This window comes from Orcinus orca, chromosome 15 (assembly GCF_937001465.1).
Source record: "Orcinus orca chromosome 15, mOrcOrc1.1, whole genome shotgun sequence".
In the NCBI taxonomy this organism is placed as follows: Eukaryota; Metazoa; Chordata; class Mammalia; order Artiodactyla; family Delphinidae; genus Orcinus; species Orcinus orca.
Window position 1 is genome coordinate 70376986 of NC_064573.1, and position 18527 is coordinate 70395512.

General features: G+C 41.4%; 1 protein-coding gene across 5 annotated transcripts in view; it reads right to left on the minus strand.

Annotated features, from left to right (window-relative positions):
* Positions 1–18527, minus strand: part of GRK3 (G protein-coupled receptor kinase 3) — a 123375-nt gene that overhangs the window by 63889 nt on the left and 40959 nt on the right. For 3 of the 5 annotated variants that reach the window (XM_004283783.3, XM_033412748.2, XM_049697816.1), the window contains one exon: positions 4465–4538. The exons of the other annotated variants lie outside the window; for them this stretch is intronic. In XM_004283783.3, coding sequence (XP_004283831.1) covers positions 4465–4538 — 74 coding nt within the window. The remainder of the gene's footprint in view (positions 1–4464; positions 4539–18527) is intronic. 5 annotated transcript variants of the gene reach the window in all.

Below are 18527 nucleotides of genomic sequence, written 5' to 3' on the forward strand. Positions count from 1 at the left end.
ACGCAGAGATATGTGAGTGTTGGAAGAAGCAATTAGGACTTCAGACCACAGGAAAATGGGTAACCACTAAGCGCCTGGGGACACAGAAAAACGGAAATACAATGGACAACATACACATTGCAAGATATCTGACAACAGAGTTTTCTAGGGATCAGGATTATAAAACTAGAAATTAAAGAATCCACCAGGCTGGTGAAACCAAGGAGCCAGAATTACTGATAACTTCCATCTTGGAGGCTGTACTGACTTACACAACTGTGTTTGAAACTCCAAGGTGGATGGTATTGTCAATTAAAGAACGCAAAGCAAGTTGCTGAGGAGCCCTGAAGCATTTTCCTTCCAGGGGATAACCTGATAGGCCAGATCCATCACACCAGGCCAGGAGAGAGGAGAGAAGAGCTGAGGAACAAGCCAACGAAGAGAAACTCCGATGTCTAAAGTTCAAATGGAAACACATCAGCAGTAGTCACCACCATAGTGGCCAGAAGTGCTTAAGAAATAACTACGTAGGTTGCCCATCTGTTTCATCTACTAAAGGAGATTGCTTTCTCTTTGACAAAGCAGCTGAGTACATGCTGAAATTGGAGAGAAGCTTTTAAGAACACAGGAAAGAAAAAAAATTTTTGACACATCAAGCTGTGAGTCTCGTCCAGATAAAATGCCTGATTCAGACTGAAATAATAAAGTCACTTCATACTCAGTGGAAGACTTTGGGATTTAGATAACTTTTTTTTTCACATGATGCTAAATGTGCATCATCATTTGATCATTCTTCCCGGAAATACATTAATATAATTTTTTAAATGTAGAAAAATGTCATTTTCATGTATATCAATAAACCAGGAAAAAAGGGAATATTCTTCCCATTTTCAAAGATACAAAGATTACTAATATCAGCCCTAATTATGCCATGCTTTCTTTGGACCATTTCAAATGTTTTAGGGTAAAGACAGATCATGCTAATAATATTAGCATATGTCATTTCTTAAATATATTTCAATTAATATATTCTCTAATTTCAATTTTAATTTCCTCTTTGACCCTTAAATTATTTAGAAGTTATTTGTTTCCAGGCAGCTAAGGATTTCTTACTTAACACTGTTATTAAATTTGAGCTTAAGTCCACTGTGGTCAGAGAACATACTCTGAACAATTTCAATCTTGAAATTTGTAGGAAGTTTTCTTTAGGGTCCAGCATATGATCTATTTTGGTAAATGTTTCATATGTACTTTAAAGAATGCAAAACTCTGTTTCTGCTGGGTCAATTAGGTCAAGTTTATTCATCACTTTATTAAGATCTTCTACATCCTTACTAATTTTTTGCCTGTTTCTTCTACAAGTTCTTGAAGTATGTGGGTGTCCCACTAGGGTTGTAGAATTATTTTGTTTTGGATCTTCCTGCCAATTTTTGCTTTAAATATTTTAAACTTCTGTTATTTGTAAGATACAGATGCTGACTCCTCAATCATTATGAATTAATCTCTCTTTATCTCAAAGTAGCATTGCCATGTACTTTGTCTGATATTAGTATAGCTATACCAGCTTTGCTTCAGTTAGTGTGTATATTACATAACCTCTTCCATCCTTCTGTTTAAAGTATACCACTTCTTTAAAAATTGAATCACTATACTGTACACCTGTAACTTATATAATATTGTACAGCAACTATAGGTTAATCAAAAAATAAAATATCTTAAAATACATAAATAAAGCATCTCACTTATAAGCAGTATATAACATGGTTTTGGTTATTTATCCAGTCTGACAAACTTAGTCTTTTACTGGGAGCATTTAGTCCATTTACATTCAATGTAATCATCAATATTTATATAGATGAATTTATAGTTACCACCTTACTCTTTATTTTCAATTTGACCTCCTACTTTATGTCCACCTTTTATTCTTTTTTTTTTTTTTTGGATTAATACAGTGTTGTTTTATTCCACATCTCCTCTCTTTTAACATACGCATTTTATTCTTTTAAAAGTTACCTTAGAGATTACAATATACATCCTTTACAAGTCAATGCAAATTATTATTTTTACTATCCCCAATAATCCTAGAATCTTAAGATACTTTAACTTTATTAACCCCTCTCCTGCCTTTTGTGCTACTCTCATACATTTTAGTTTTACACACACTTTAAACTCTAAAAACATATTATAGTTTTGTATGGTCAACATTCATATATTTCATATACATATTTACTCTTTATGATGTCTTTCATTCCTTCCTGCATTTCCATCTGGGGTAATTTCCCTTCTGCTTACAGTAGCTCCCTTTAGTATTTATGGTAATGCAGTTTCACTACTGACAAATTCTCTTGGTTTTTGTCTGAAAATATCTTTATTTCACCTTCATTTTTGAAGGAAGTTTTGGCTGAGGAAAGATTTCTAGGTTGGCAGCTTTTTTCTCTCATTACTTGAAAGATGGCCATTTCATTGTCTGTCTTTCTTTTTTCTTAATCATTTATTTTAATATGTCACAGTCGTTTTGTTCATATTACTGCCCCTTTAAAAATGAGGTGTCTTTTTCTAACCTCTGGTTGCTTTTAAAATTTTCTCTCTGTCACAGGTTTCCACAGTCTTCTATTGATGTGCAAAGATACGTTTCCTCTGTACTCATCCTGCTTGGGGTGTTCTAAGTTTTTTGAATCTGTAAGCTGCTGACTTTCATCATTTTGTAATATTCTTAGTATTATATCTTCAAATACTGCTTCTGTACCATTCTCTCTCTTCCTTTCTGGGAGTCCAACTTTACATGTGTTAGACCTTTTAGGTATGCCTCATATGTCTCTAATGCCCTTATTTCTTTTTTATATTCTTTTTTCTCTGTATTTCAGTTTGAGATGACCTACTGACCTGCTTCCCTATTCGTTAATCCTGTCTCGCACTGTGACAATCTGCTATTGGTTCTAACCACTAGGTTCTAATTTCAAATACTTTATGTTCTAGAATATCTGTTTGGTTTTCCACAATACATTCAAATTACGCTGAAACTCTCTATTCCTCCATCTAATTATTTTGTCCATCTTTTTCTCTATTGTCTGGAACATATTTACAGTTATTTTTAGGTACTTGTCAACTAACTCCAATATCTGATTCATCTGTGGGTCTGCTTCTATTGTCTTGTTTATAAGTCATGTGATCTTGCTTCTTAGGTGGAAAATCATTTTTTACTGTATGGTGAAGATTGGAGAGTCTCTATATATTGTTATTTTCTACCTGCAAAAGAGACAGAGAGCTCCCCTTATTCTCTGTTGCACAGGTAGGGAGGGAGTTCATCACCCAACAGGGGGTTGAGCTGGGCTGGTCTGCCCTGCCATTTGTGTAGGACTCAGTCTGCCTCTGGTTGGTCCCTGTTCTAAGGCCTGGGTCTCCATGGAGTTCAATGAGACCTCTGTCTCCTCAGCACTGGATTCAGTTCTGCCCTTAAGAAGTCTTCAGGATAGCTCTTTGGCCCCCCGGCCCACTAAAGCTTCAAAACTTGGCATGTGTCTTGAGCACGGGACTCATCATGTTTTGGGGGCTCCTCCAGCTTCGTTGTTTTTTTTTTTTTAACATGTTGGATGTTATAAGTTTTTAATTGTTTTGCGGGGGGCGGGAGGGTGAGGGTTTGTCTGCACCGCACGGCTATGGGATCCCAGTTCCCTGACCAGGGACTGAACCCAGGCCCTTGGCAGCGAGAGCACAGAGTTCTAACCACTGGACCACCACGGAATTCCCAGCTTCATCTGTTTTTTACTCCAGATCCAGAAACCTCTTCTGGTTTTTCTGTCTCCCAGAAGCAGCCTCCTGCCAGGGGCCAAAGCTGGATGCTCACCTGCCCACCACACCTGGACCAGCCGCCACCCCAGGTGATGAGTGGTTATGGCTCTTCAGTGGGGTTTTCATCTCTTGCCTGTTCTGTTTTCGGATTCCTGCCACAACAGGTGTACATTTCAATACCGTTTAATACCGCAAGGCTGTGGGAGGTTTCAATGTGTCTTCCAGAAGCTCTTGGCCTGCCTCTTCAGATCCCCTCCCAATGTCCTGCTGGGAAAACCAGCTATGGGTTTGAGGCCACCCTTTCCCACCAAGTCTCCAATTTGTCACTCTAGTAATGTGTGACCATAAACCTTTGCTAGTTTCTCTTTCACCCAGTAGCAGCCCCCTGCCTCGGCTTCTGTGTCCAGAATCAGTGTGCTTCTGCAGAAAATAAAATGGCTGGTAATGCTCAGTGCACCTCTGAATGATTCTTCCTCCTCTGGAATCTGAGTCCAACTATTCCTCACTGATTCCAGAACACTACAGAGCTTTAAAAATATGATTTTTATAGTTGTTGTCAGCATCTCTAAAACTATATCTTGTAGTACTAATTACTTCTGACGAATCTCTAAGATATCTAGTAGTCTTAATATTTCCCAAAGTACAGTTTAAATATGCTTTTGAAATAAAAGCACTGATAAAACAGTCACTTCTTACCTCTTCATAAAACTTCACCTGAGGTACAGCTTCATTAATTTCATTCAAACAAAAATCTTTAAATAGCAAGAAACCTAAAGAAAAAGAATAAAAAATTTCAGGGTGGGCGATGAATGTAAATTTTATCCCACAGGGTGTTTTCAAATTCATTTGTTTCAACCTCTTCCTCCCCTACCCTTAAAATAAAAAAGGGGGTTTCAAGAGGCTACTTAACGCCTAAAAGGAAATAATCCAGGTAAAGTTAAGAGAATCACACCCCTGGTGCCCTGCTTTGAGGCTCCTTCTCTCTTGGCAGCCCCCCTCCCACTTTTAAAAACTGCACAATTAACAGTGCTAGTGTTTAGCACCACTTAGTGCTACTGGGCACCAGAACAAGTGGAAGATTAACCAAAGAAATCAGAGATACAGGTAATACAGAAGTTGGTAAGAGTCACCATGGAGCTAATAAATGCTACGTCACAGAAACAGAACTACAACTCCCTTAAGAAAAACAAAAGAACTACTTTCCTAACCTTTCTAGGCTTTTCTCTCACCACTTATTAGCTCAAGTCCCTCCAAGTCCCTACCAAATACCTCGTGCCAGAGCAGATCACCCATTCCCAGATCCATGCCTCATCTTCAAGCAATCAGTACCTTCTGCCCCGGATACCACCCCCATTGCACAGTGCCTGCTACACAGTGGGAGGCCAATTAATATGTGTTGAAAGAATGTTTGTTTGCATGGCCCTTCCAACATGCCTCTGCCAAAGTGCTCACCCAGGTTAATTATCTGATTACAAGTCTCCCACCCCAGGACCAAACCCAGTGGCCAGCTCAATGCCTTGCACCTAGTCAAGCCTCAGTGAATGAATGAAGCTGGAGAGGACAAGCTGACACCAGACTGAGGGCAGAGATACTGGAAGATTACGAAAAGTCAAAAGCAATGAGAAGGTCCAAACAATTAAAGGATTGTTAGGAGAGACAGAAGTCACAGGAAAAAAAAAAAAAGTGAAGAAAGACTCACAAAAAGTCTAAAATGTTGGGCAAAGGTAGATCAGAACTCCCCAGGTAGGACAGGAAGGAAGCAGCTTTGAAAAGATTTTCATTCAAGTTAACATAAGAGTTATATAACTTGAGCCTGTCTGTTGTTGCCCCATAAATTCCCCTCCATGCTTCCAGGAACATGACCTTTGAAAACGGTAAATGTTTGTTCAGTGGAACTGGAAGAAAGGTATTTGGACTACTTGGTTAGCTTGGCAAGACCAGACTAACAGGGGCTGGGTGCACAGCTCCAGCAGCAGCACGGCCGTGCTCATACTGTCAAGGGACTGCAGCAGGGCCAACATACGGAGGGAGTAGGGAATTCAAGAAGCAGACGAGTAGGAAGAACTGAAGATGTGAATCTCTACCGATGTGCATGTTAATATTTTTATTTTAAATAAGAGAAAGGTTGACTTTTTGTTCTCATTCATTTCAAAGTAATTTCCAATTTCCCTTGTCATTTCTTCTTTGGCGCATGAGTCATTCAGGAATGTGTAGTTTAATTTCCAGATATTTGGGGTTTTTTTCTTTTCAGGTATTTTTGGGATATTGATTTCTGTTTAATTCTGTTGTGGTCAGAGAACACATTCAGTAGGACTTCCAATGCTTTTGAATTTATTGAAACTTGGTTTTGGCCCCAAACTTGGTCCCTCTAGGTGAATGTTTCAAGGGTACTTGAAAAAAAAAAAAGAGAAACAGTATATAGGGTGGAGTGTTTCATTAAATAAAGTAAAAAAGCAATTAGGCCAAGTTGGTTGATAGGCCTGTCCGGGTGCTCTAAATCTTACTGAACGTCTATTTATTCTCTCCATTATCGGTGGAGGACTGTTGAAATCTCCACTTGTAAACTGGAAGGGAGAGGAAAGAAAGAAGGAGGAGGATGAAGAAAGGGAGATGAATGAATAAACATCCAACTTAATATGTTGTTTACCTACTTCTTTAATGCAATTTCCATCATCAATGTGTAAGATAAGCCAAAGAATTATTTGGAACATCATATAGGGGGAAAAAAACAGTATTTTCCTCGTGTCTGTACATAAACTGAAGCATTACTTTCTATCACAGCAGCTGTTAAAATGGGGCAGCCAGAAGAAAGATATTTTGCCTTTTGGATACATCCTAGATCGTTGTGTTCCAGGCTGAATGCAATTTACCTTCATTAGACTTAAATTACATTAAAAAAAAAAAATGAAGCATTACTCAGATTAGAACAAAAGCTAAAGGGCAAAAATAAGGAAATAATTTGCCTAACTGGTTCACTTCATCAGTGCGATTTCTCCAGATTTCAAAGAATAAAAAGTAGTGAGCCAACACCTGCTTACTAGGTAACTGTGGAATGTGTTTACCCTTGTTTCTATATTTGAACCACTGCAAACTGCCTGAATACTGATTAACTTCCGAGTGTATGTAACATCCAGGAAAGGCAAACTATCCCAATTTGCCACTAAAATATTTTGCAAAAATTGGTAGAAAGAATTGTATTATCTTTTATAAAAGATCAATTAAGAACTTTTGAAAGCATTAAATATACGTGGTTTCTATGGGAAATTGAAATATAACCACCTAAAAAATGAAAAAGAGGGAAAGAAGAATATGAAAAAAATCTTGTAAGAAATAATACCTGTCCTAGGTTTTACCAAGGAGATTCAAACACTGGGAAGGAGGATAGACTGCATAACTGCTAAAAGCTCCTACCAAAATTTACTCATTTGACAAAGCATTTACTGAGTGTCTACTAAGAGTCACCGTGCTATATGCTGGTGAAGACAGAGTTTTTCCCATAAGAGACTTATGGGTTTGTGTAAGGGGCAGACAACAAAGTAGTAAACAAATGAAATAACTGTAATTTATGGGAAATTATATAAAGTAATTAAATATGATGCTGAGATCAATGATAAAACAGAATGTCAATAAGACCTCTCTGAGCTGTGGGATAAACAAAGTACAAAGCATTTCAGATTAGAAAAGGCCAGAATGCCTAATCTCACACCTTCTATTCAATATTGTGAGGTCTTAGCCAGTGCAATAAGAAAAGGAAATAAAACTTACTAAAATTGAAAAGGAAGAATTAAAACTCATTTTATCCCTAGACAACGTGATTAACTATATAACAAATCCTATCTACAAAATAACTACTAGAATATATAAGTGAATTTAGGAAGATCCATACATGACCATAAAATACAAGGTCATTAGCTAAAAGAATCAATGACATTAGATACACTCACATCACACAGTTTTAAGATGGAATTTTGAAACAAGTCCATTTGCAATAACATCAAAAAAGAACCAATACTTAAGAATAAATAAATAAGAGATATACAATGCCACTAAGTGAAAAACTATATAATATGACTGAAAGATGTTAAAGAAGATCTAAATAAATGGAAAGATATAGTCAGTTCATGGATTGGAAGACTCAGTATTGCAGATGTTAATTCTCCCCAAATTGATCTATGGAGTCAATGCAATCCTAATGATAATCCCCATCGGCTTTTTAAAGAAACTGACAAGCTGATTCTAAAATGTATATGGAAAGGCAAAAAACCCGGAATACCCAAAACATCTTGAGAAAGAAGCAAAAGGTTCAAGGACTTACACTGCTTAATCTCAGGACTCATTATACAGCCATGGCAATCAACACAGTGTGGTACTGGCATAAGACTAAATCATGAAACAGAATAGAGGATCCAGAAATACACTTATATGTGCTCAACTTATTTTCTACAAAGATAGCAAAGCAATTTATTAGGAAAAGGAAGTCTTTTCAACAAATGGTGCTAGAAAAAACTTATATCCAAATGGGAAAAGAAAAAAAGAAAGAAACAAATCTGAAAAAGGCCTATATCCCGTTTATGTATACATTAAAAAAAAAAAAAACCTCTTACAAATCAATTTTTAAAACGAAACAACCCAATAAAAGAATGGGCAAAAAATGTGAACACTTCACAAAGGAAGAAATATGACTAGCCAATAAGCACATTAAAAGGGCTCAATACTGTTGGTCATCATGCAAATATAAATTAAATCACTTTGAGATACCACTTCATAACCACCAGAAGGGCAGAGTTCAGAAGACTGACAATATCAAATTTTGGCAACCAGAAGCTTCGTTCGCTGAGAAGCATATATAATGTCTTGGACTCCTCGTGCCTCTGAATCAACAGGCAAAGAGGGGAATTACTGTGCTGGCTGGGATGATTGATGGGCTGTGACTCCACAATGGAGGGAAGGGGAAAGAAGGAAGAAGGGAGGAGAAGAATAAAGGAAAGAAGGGGAAGCTCTTCCTTAGCATCAAATACCAACCAAAAACTATAGAAGGAATGATGGAGTTAGAAAATCAACAGGTGCCAAAACCCGGGGGCAAAAGTTTGATACGGAACAAAATATTTACACAGTCTCAAAAGTAATCTCCCATAAATTACTCATTACTTACAAAGGGAAAGCAAAGACAGGCCACAGATTTGGAGAAAATATTTGCAATATACATATCTGATAGAGAACCTGTATCCAAAGTATACAAAGAATTCTCAAACTCGATGATGAGAATATAAACAACCCAGTATTTTTAAAAATTGAGCAGAAGATTTGAAAATTTTCACCAAAGATGATATATAAATGTAAAATAAGCACATGAAAAGATGTCCAACATTGTTAGTCATTAGGAAAATGCAAATTAAAAACACAGTGAGATATCACTATATACTTCTTAGAATAGCCAAAAAAAAAAGAGAGAGAGAGACAATGAATGCCATTGCTGACGAGCAGAGGATGTGGAGTAACTGGAACTCTCCTAGACTGCTAGTAGGAATGCAGGCTCATTGGAAAACATCTCTTTAAAGTTAAAATATCCATTTGCCATTCAACCCAAATAATCACACTCCTAGGTATTTACCCAACAGGAATGAAAATTTATGTTCACACAAAAATCTGAACACAGATATTTGTAGTAGCTTCATATATAATATCAAAAAACTGGGTATAACCCAAATGTTCTTCAATTGATGGCTAGGTAAACTGTGACGTACCCATACGATGGAACACTACTCAACAAGACAAAGGCATGAACTACTGATACATCCACTATAAGTGAATCTCCAATGCACTGTGCTAAGTGAAAGAAACCAGACCCAAAGGCTACATGCTAAATGAGTCCACTTATGTGTCATTCTGGAAAAGGAGGAACCACAGGAACAACTAGATCAGTGGTTGCCAGGGGCTGGGGTGGGGTGTGGCGGTCAACCATAAAGGGCACTAGAACATTTGCGGAGGTGATGAATCACTCTGTATCTTGACTTTGGTAGTCGTCATACAACTTTATGAATTTGTCAAAACTCACAGAATTGTACATTGTAGATGGTGAGTTTTATTTAAATTATACCTCAATAAACCTGACTCTTCCTGCCACCCCACCAAAAAAAAAAAAAAAAACTGGTGCTAAAGAAGAAAGAAAAATAAGATTGGGTACATACAACTCAGCCAGGGACAAGGCTCAAAAGATGTTCCTCAACAGTGGCTTTAAGTCGATCACAAATTGGGATCTAAAATTTCCAGAAGCTAACGCCTGATCACTTAACATGGTTGTCAGTCTCTACAGGATGTTCTTCATAAAGCACGAGTTTGTAAGGAAGATAAAATCATTCACACACAGAGGCATGGGACTAAAATAAGTAATTACAAAGGTTCTGGGTAATGCAGAGGCTGGAAACAGCTACTCTGACACATTCAGGATACACGATAGTCTTTACAAGTGAAAACAAGGAAATCTGAAATGATAACTAGAAAAGCAAACTCAAAAATACAGAAAGCAAGCATACAGATGTAAACACGGAAAACTCCCACAGGGCACCATGCCCCTCCTAGATGAATAATACTAACTTAAATTCCCACTGAATAATTCTCCCTTTCATTTCTTCCAAGTCCCAAGAGGAATAAATAAATATAAATCAAAACGAATAATTAGTTAATTATTTTTACCTACTTCATGCAAACCTTAAATATATTTTTTTATTTGACTCTGCTTATCAAACTAGAACTTTCACTTCCTGACTTAAAACCTTACAGAAGAAAATTAGTAACAAAATGTAGTTGAGGAATATTGTAAATAGGTCTTCTAAATATCCAAATTATCTACCCCACCTCCAATTTAAATTCAGCACATCTCATAATTAATGAGAGCACTCATTTAGAGAATGGAGAGATTTGGGGCCCTGAATATTAACAGTCTAGTAGACAAAAGCACAAATGGTAATGAACGTGGCCAAAGAAAAATTCACAGAATGTTCCAAGCAATTGGCTCTTACTTCAAAAGGGAACAAAGGAAATTGGGACTGGGAGGAAAATGTGAAAATTCAGTGGCAAGAAAAGTATATCTAAACCCTTGCAATAGTTGGATTACTTTCAGCCTTTACCAACATTATGAAATGACGGAAAAGAAAAAAATTTCTGGCTATGCACCATGCCAATACTCTTTCCAGACTGGGGTCAATTGTTTTCATTTATAACAGTTTAATGCACATCTAATAGTAAACAAACAAAATGACAAAATAAAGTGAGATTTAAAATAACTTAAAATAGAAGTATTATTCCAACAATCCACCTGATTTATATTTCCCAAAGACGTCTCAAAGAACAATGATTAAAGCTGGCAGTATGGAAATTAGGGTATGTGTGTACATCACAGATTAAACATGGCCAGGACAAAGTGGGGAGGGTGTGTAAAACACACTGGGTCTAACCATAATTTTAACAAGGAAGAAACAGAATAACAATCAACCAATTAATGCATGGGTGTTCACTTGGTGGTAATTCATGACGCTATGCACTTGAACTTGAGCACTTTTCAATACATATATTCCATTAAAGGTTTACTTAAAACAAAAGAGAATCAACCAATAAGTTTTTTGTTTGTTTGGTTTTGGGTTTTTTTTGGCTGCATTGGGTCTTCGTTTTTGCGCGTGGGCTTTCTCTAGTTGCGGCGAGCGGGGGCTACTCCTCATTGCGGTGCACAGGCTTCTCGTTGCAGTGGCTTCTCTTGTTGCAGAGCACGGGCTGTAGGCACACGGGCTTCCGTAGTTATGGCTCACGGGCTCTAGAGTGCAGGCTCAGTACTTGTGCACGGGCTTAGTTGCTTCTTGGCATGTGGGGTCTTCCCGGACCAGGGATCGAACCCGTGTCCCCTGCATCGGCAGACGGATTCTTAACCACTGTGCCATCAGGGAAGCCCAACCAATAAGCATTTATGTCATGGTGCTACAAGTGTAAATAAAGGGGTTCTCAGAGCAACTGCAATCTGATTGGAGGTACGGATAGACATACATAAAAGATAATACCTAACTGCGTTGCATTAGTTAACTGCCATACTCGCTTTGCAGGGAGAGATGCATTGCTTCCTAGATCACGGCACGGCCACCTCAACATTCGTCCAGTCTCCTTTCCCATTCATCCTGCATGCTGCTGCCTAGATCTGACCATGCTGCTCCCTTGCTTTTGAACTCATCATTGCACAGAACACTGGATGAGACCCAGCCTCTAACATCTGCACTGCAATGCACGCCCCGCTCTGCCCCACACCTCCCCAGAGCTACAGCGCTCACCTGCCCAGCACGGCCGGACGCAAGCGCAGGTCACTCAACACGCCTCTGTGCCTTCACACACGCTCCTCACTCCACCTGAAACAGACTCCCCTTCTCAGCACCAGCTCCCTTCTTGCCAACCACCTCTCTACCCGCTTCCCCACCCCCACCCTTCTCATCCCCTCCAGACTTGACCTGGTTAACACCCACTTTACCTTCAGGACCTCAACTGAGCATCACGTAACGCAGTAAAATTCGAAGAGCTCCCCAGCCCAGCCAGGTGGAGGAGCTATCCCTCTTCTGTGCTCCCACGGCCCTGGGTCCTTAGTGCTTTCAAGGCCACTAACTCGCAACTATCTCTTTTTATCTTATGAATGGACAAAATGGCTCAAAGTTGTAAAAATAAATTAAAAAGGTATAAAATGAAAAGTTTCCTTCTGGTCCATGTCCTTCATCTTCCCAGTAGCGCACCCACCACCATCACCCCCAAGGTAATGGCTATTACTGGTTCCTTGTATCTTTTCGGGGAAGTGATGTGTGTTACTTCTTGGCCAGGTGCTAAGAAATCCGTGTGATTCCTTCACCCAGCTCGATGCAGGAAACTCTGCAGTCCTAGGGACACCAGCGCCACAACATGGCAAGAGCTTGGCACATGGAGGGGGGCCTCCCGCTAACCCTGCACCGCTACGGATGAGAGAGACACTCTCATGTGTGGGTCTCTGTTATAGGCACTGCGTTACCTCCTAACACAGCACAAAGGCAGGAGCAAAGACGAACTCTTATTTCCTACCATACTGTTTCCGTCAGCCTGTTTTTCATAACTTGAGACCATGGAGATCTTTCTATACTAGTCACGAAGAGCTACCTGGCCGCTCCTTACCGCTGCATTATTCCAGCGGATGGAATGTCAGAAGTTACATAACTTGTTCCCTAATGGTGAACATTTGGGCTGCAGGAAATATTTTGCTTTTACAAAATTGCTGCAATAAATAACCCTCTCCGTACATCATTTCTCATGTGTTCAAGCCTATTTGTAGGATACGTTCCTCCGAGTGAAACTCCTGAGCCAAAGGTTATATAGACTTTCTGGTATTTTAATAGACCTGGCCAAATTAGCCCCATCCGACCAGTACCTGTTCATACACCCACCGGCAATGCATCAGCTCCTGTTTTTAAACCCACGGCCATACCAAAAGTGTGTTATTAAACTTCCGGATCTTGTGACAATTTGAAAGATTAAGAAAAATAATAATAGTTCAGAGTAATTTGCGCTTTGCCAATCTTTAATCAAGTTGAAAATCTTTTCATATGTTTAAGGTTCCATTTTCACCCTGGGTTACAGGTCTTTGCTCACGAGCACGTCCAGGGCCTTCTGTATTGAGGTTTGCTACTCGGCACCGCTGCTCAAGGAATCCTTCGGGCCCTCCACCTCTTGGGTACTGGTCCTGTCGGCGTGATCAATGTGTCCATTTCTTGTTCCTTGTCTGTTCCTGGTGTTCAATGGCAGTACTTCTAGTATCTCCCCATTAAACGTGACGCCGGCCTTGGGAATACACAGCGGCATAGTGTTAAGAAAGGCTGCACCTCTAACGATGTCACCGGTTGTTTACTCAGGGGCTCTGGGAGGGAAATGGCCGCTCGTGTGGGGTTTTCTCTCTAATCCTCAGCACAATGGCCAGTTCTCAATCGGCTCAATAAACGTTTGATAAATTTACTAAGGGAAGATCAGTACGGCTCGCGCTATAGTCACAGATGGTTCTGGGAAGAAGTGAAGTACAGGCCAGGTGTGGAGAGATTAATGGGCTACAGAGCCGAGAGAAAGAACAAGTGGCCAGAGACAGGAAATTTCCATGGAGATAAGGAAGGAGTGAGGCTCTGAATCTGGACACAGCACGTTCCTATGGGGAAAAGGTGGAAGGAATGCTTTATCCCACCACCGAGGCTTGAATGGGCGGGGGGAGATGGGTTTCATCCGGCAGGCGGAGGGATCCGACTAGAAGAATCCCAGTGCTAGGTATTTCTCAGTTACACAATGCTTCGCGTGTGCTCAGAGCTTCAGAATGCCAAAGAGCCTGCTGGGGAATAGTGTTTAATATAAGTGGGCAATTGTTTCATGAAAAGTTAAACTCAGCTCTCAAATCCGGGGCGGAGGATTTTAGAGCGGGGCCTCTTTCTTCTCAACACGGCAAAGCTGAATCCTTCTTCCTTCCTCTTCCTTGGAATGCTCATCTGCCACCGCGTCTGTCCCCAGATGACCCTTTCATCCTCATCCCCTCCCTGGAGCCGACCCATAACAGGTACAAAGGGTTGACCCCTATGTGTTAACAGTGCCTGCCTACCACCTGGCTCTCAATATTTCTACCAGAATGTGAAGATGTCAGCAAAAGCCTTCGAGGCTCAAAAAAGTAGAACCTTGATAGCGGAACACCAGGTGATGACAGCACCACAGCCAACCCTCTGGGGCAAGAAGGCCCACGGGCCGCTGTTGCGGCGCCTCCAGTGACTGGTGGCTGGAGTGGGCTTGTCATATCTTGGCGTGAAACCTCATGACTATGAAATGATTTCTTACTAGAGCAATGGGGTGGTTTCTGATTATTTAGTCCAAATTCATTTTAACTTGTAGCCATTTGTTAATTAGCAATTTGTTAATTAAATGACATAGGTATGTTTAAGTTTGTTAATTAAATGACATAGGTATGTTTAAAAGTCAGATAGTGCGTTTACGTGTTGTAATTTTGTACGCTCGGGGCCTTATACCTTCTGCCAGGAGTGGGGATGTGGCGGTGGGAAGTCCCTTCCACCCTTTGTGCGTGACGGGGACAAGCACCCTGCTGCTCTCCCGCGAACACAGCTGCCCAACTGGGCCCTCTATTTCTGTGGGTGCTCATGCTAACACTGTTGCCAGCAGTGCACAGATGCCCACGAGGGCCACGACGGAGGTGATGGACAGGACACTGGGTGCATCATTGGTGGGCCATGACTTCACCCCTGGAATGCTCTCCTCACGCTGAGAAAATAATCACAGAATATGTAGCTATACTCCTACTGTTTACACAAGATGCTACAAATAAGAGTTTTACAGTAATGGCAGTTGAAAGGATTTCACACTGAAGCAAAAAGACAAAAAAAAAAGAAGAGTCACTTCCTCTGGTGTATAAAATACTGAACTAGATGCTTTCTAGTCACAAAGAGGAAAACAGCATCAGAGGTTATCTTTGGTCTCAAGGAATTTGGATTCCAGTTAGAGAAACCGCACGGAAGAGGCACCTGGAAATCCTACATTTGCCACAGGAAGTGCCAAATAAACGGCACGTAAGGAACATCAGAAAATGGACTGTTCATGGTTCAGCTAATCCCTGAATGGCTGGATCTTTCGTTGTTGTTTTTTGGGGTTTTTTGGCCGTGACGCACGATATGTGGGATCTTAGTTCCCCGACCGGGTTATCAAACCCGCACCTCTCCCCGGCAGTGGAAGCACAGTGTCTTAACCACTAGACCACCAGGGAATTCCCAAATGGCTGGATCTTTGAGAAAAGCACAGGCCAGAAGGCGGTGTCCCACAGAGGGAGACAGAGCGTAAGACTCATCAGTGGAGTATATGCTAGAAGAAAAAGACAAAGAAAAAAAAGACTGAGGCCAGTTTGGGTGACTTGAACGACAGTAACAAGAGGGACTTTTTCCTGCAGTGGGGCTTTAGGACAGGTATAGAGCATGAAGGTGACGTGATGACACGGTGTTTTCAATTACCCCGTTCACTTCATCTTTCTGTGCATTAACTAGTTCCTTTCCTTTCATAGTTTTGAATAATTTAAGGAAATATACTTTATAGAATGTATTCATTCCCCTAAGTCAGGGGTCCCAACCCCCAGGCCACGGACCAGTACCGGTCGAGTGAGCGAAGCTTCATCTGTGTTTACAGTCGCTCCCCATCACCTGCATTACAGCCTGAGCTCCGCCTCCGGTCAGATCAGCGGTGGCATCAGATTCTCATAGGAGCGCAAACCCTACTGTGAACTGCGCATGCGAGGGATCCAGGTTGCGCACTCCTTATGAGAATCTGATGCCTGATGACCTGAGGTGGAGCTGAGGCGGTGATGCTAGCACTGGGGAGTGGCTGCAAATACAGATTATCATCAGCAGAGAGGTGTGACTGCATGGAGACCATGATAAATCAACTGCTTGCAGACTCATATCAAAACCCTATCAGTGAGCGACAAGCGAAACAAGCTCAGGGCTCCCACTGATTCTGCATTATAGTGAGTTGTATGATTATTTCATTATATATTGCAATGTAATAATAATAGAAATAGAGTGCACAATAAATGTAATACGCTTGAATCATCCCAAGACCATCTCCCTCCCACCCCGCCCCAGTCCATGGAAAAACTGTCCTCCATGGAACCGGTCCCTGGTACCAAAAAGGTTGGGGACCGCTGTCCTAAATTATAGAAACTAAGTATACTATCCCCTAAATGGCCTTTGAGTTCTCCTTGAGTCTTCTTTTTCCCACACTCCCCACATTCACTAGCTGACCTGTTAGGTTTTATCTTCAGAATACATCCCAATCCACCCCCTTCTTGCACCTCCACTGTCCTCGTCTGATGTAAGCCAGCACCGCCAACTTCCTGGATGGCGGCAGCCTCCAAATTCATCTCCCTGCTTCCACTCTCCCACTTTTGACTTGGATAATTCATTCGCCATAAAAAGGCTGGAATGATCTTAAAACAAATCGGACATGGTCAAAACCTACCAGAGCTTCCCATTACACGTAAAATAAAACCCTGATTCCTGCCCACCTCTCTCTCTGCCTACCTTGGCCTCTGGCTGATTCTGGGACCTGCTGTGTTCTTTCCTGCCCCTGCTGATTACCATGCTGTTCCCTATGCCAAGAATGCTGTTCCTTCTTGGCTGAGAACGCTCTTCCACCTGATCCTCACGGGGGCTCCTTCTTTCTCAAAACCAATCACTTCTTCAAATCACTTCCTCAAAGAAACATTCGCTAAATAACTAATTTAAGCAATAACCCAGTCAGTCTCTTTCTTGTCACCTGCTTTCATTACCCACTTATCCCTGATAAGATGCTTAGACCCGACTCATATTCATGACACCCCAGAGTCAGATGGTCCCCACACCCCACCCATGGTCAGTACGCCCTAGACTCTGGCTCCTGTGGGAGCCAACAAGCTGGGTGGTTTTCACCAACTCTTTGTGCTAAGGTTCCCTGGTTTCCTGATTGGCAAAACAAAAGGCCTGGGATAGATAAAAATCTAATGATTCATTTAAGCCTAGCACTCTGTGGTTTCATGAATTAAACTGGGGTTGGTTTTATTTCATTCTTTTTTGCTGTTGCCCTTATTGCTATTTTGACAGATGGAGACGGGGGAAAACACATAAAGAAAAGAAAAAAAGAGTAAAGGACGGAAGGTAGGAGGCAACAAAGGAGAAAGAGAAGGTGGAGAGAGGGTGAGGGCTTTTTCGAAACCACTTCTTGTGGGAAATTAATCGTGCTGCTTTGTCCTGGCAAGAAGTAGCTATTTCAGGAAGAAAATAACCACTTCATTCATGGAAGTTTCAGCACTAGTTAACCTGAACTCTACTGCTGTCTCCTAAGGGGTTTCATCTATTTACATCATCAGCTCAGAGAGTGACCGAGGGCCTGAGCTCTGGAGAGGGGCAGACCCCAACTCTGTAAGGTCAATTTCAGTTCAGCCATCACTGTTTACAAGATGCCAGGCAGGTGAGAAGCATCTTCACCTCTGAGTGCAGGTCCTCTCACCTGTAAAATGAGGCTGATGCCAACCTCGGCATGGGGTCATTTTGAAGACTAAATAAGATCTGTAGCGGGGGGCTTCCCTGGTGGTGCAGTGGTTGAGAGTCCGCCTGCCGATGCAGAGGACACGGGTTCATGCCCCGGTCCGGGAAGATCCCACATGCCGTGGAGCGGCTGGGCCCGTGAGCCATGGCCGCTGAGCCTGCGCGTCCAGAGCCTGTGCTCCGCAATGGGAGAGGCCACAACAGTGACAGGCCCGCGTACCGCAAAAAAAAAAAAACAAAAGATCTGTAGGGGATTTCCCTGGTGGTGGAGTGCTTAAGAATCTGCCTCCCAATGCAGGGGACACGGGTTCGAACCCTGGTCCGGGAAGATCCCACATGCTGCAGAGCAACTAAGCCCATGCACCACAACTACTGAGCCTGTGCTCTAGAGCCCGCGAGCCACAACTACTGAAGCCCATGCGCTACAACTACTGAAGCCCGCGTGCCTACAGACTGTGCTCTGCAACAAGAGAGGCCACCACGATGAGAAGCCCGCGCACCACAACGAAAAGCAGCCCCCGCTCGCTGCAACTAGAGAAAGCCCGGGCACAGCAACGAAGACTCAATGCAGCCAAAAGTAAGTAAATAAATAAAATTTTTTTAAAAAACACACACATAAGATGATTTTTTTCAAAAAAGGAACTGTATGTAGAA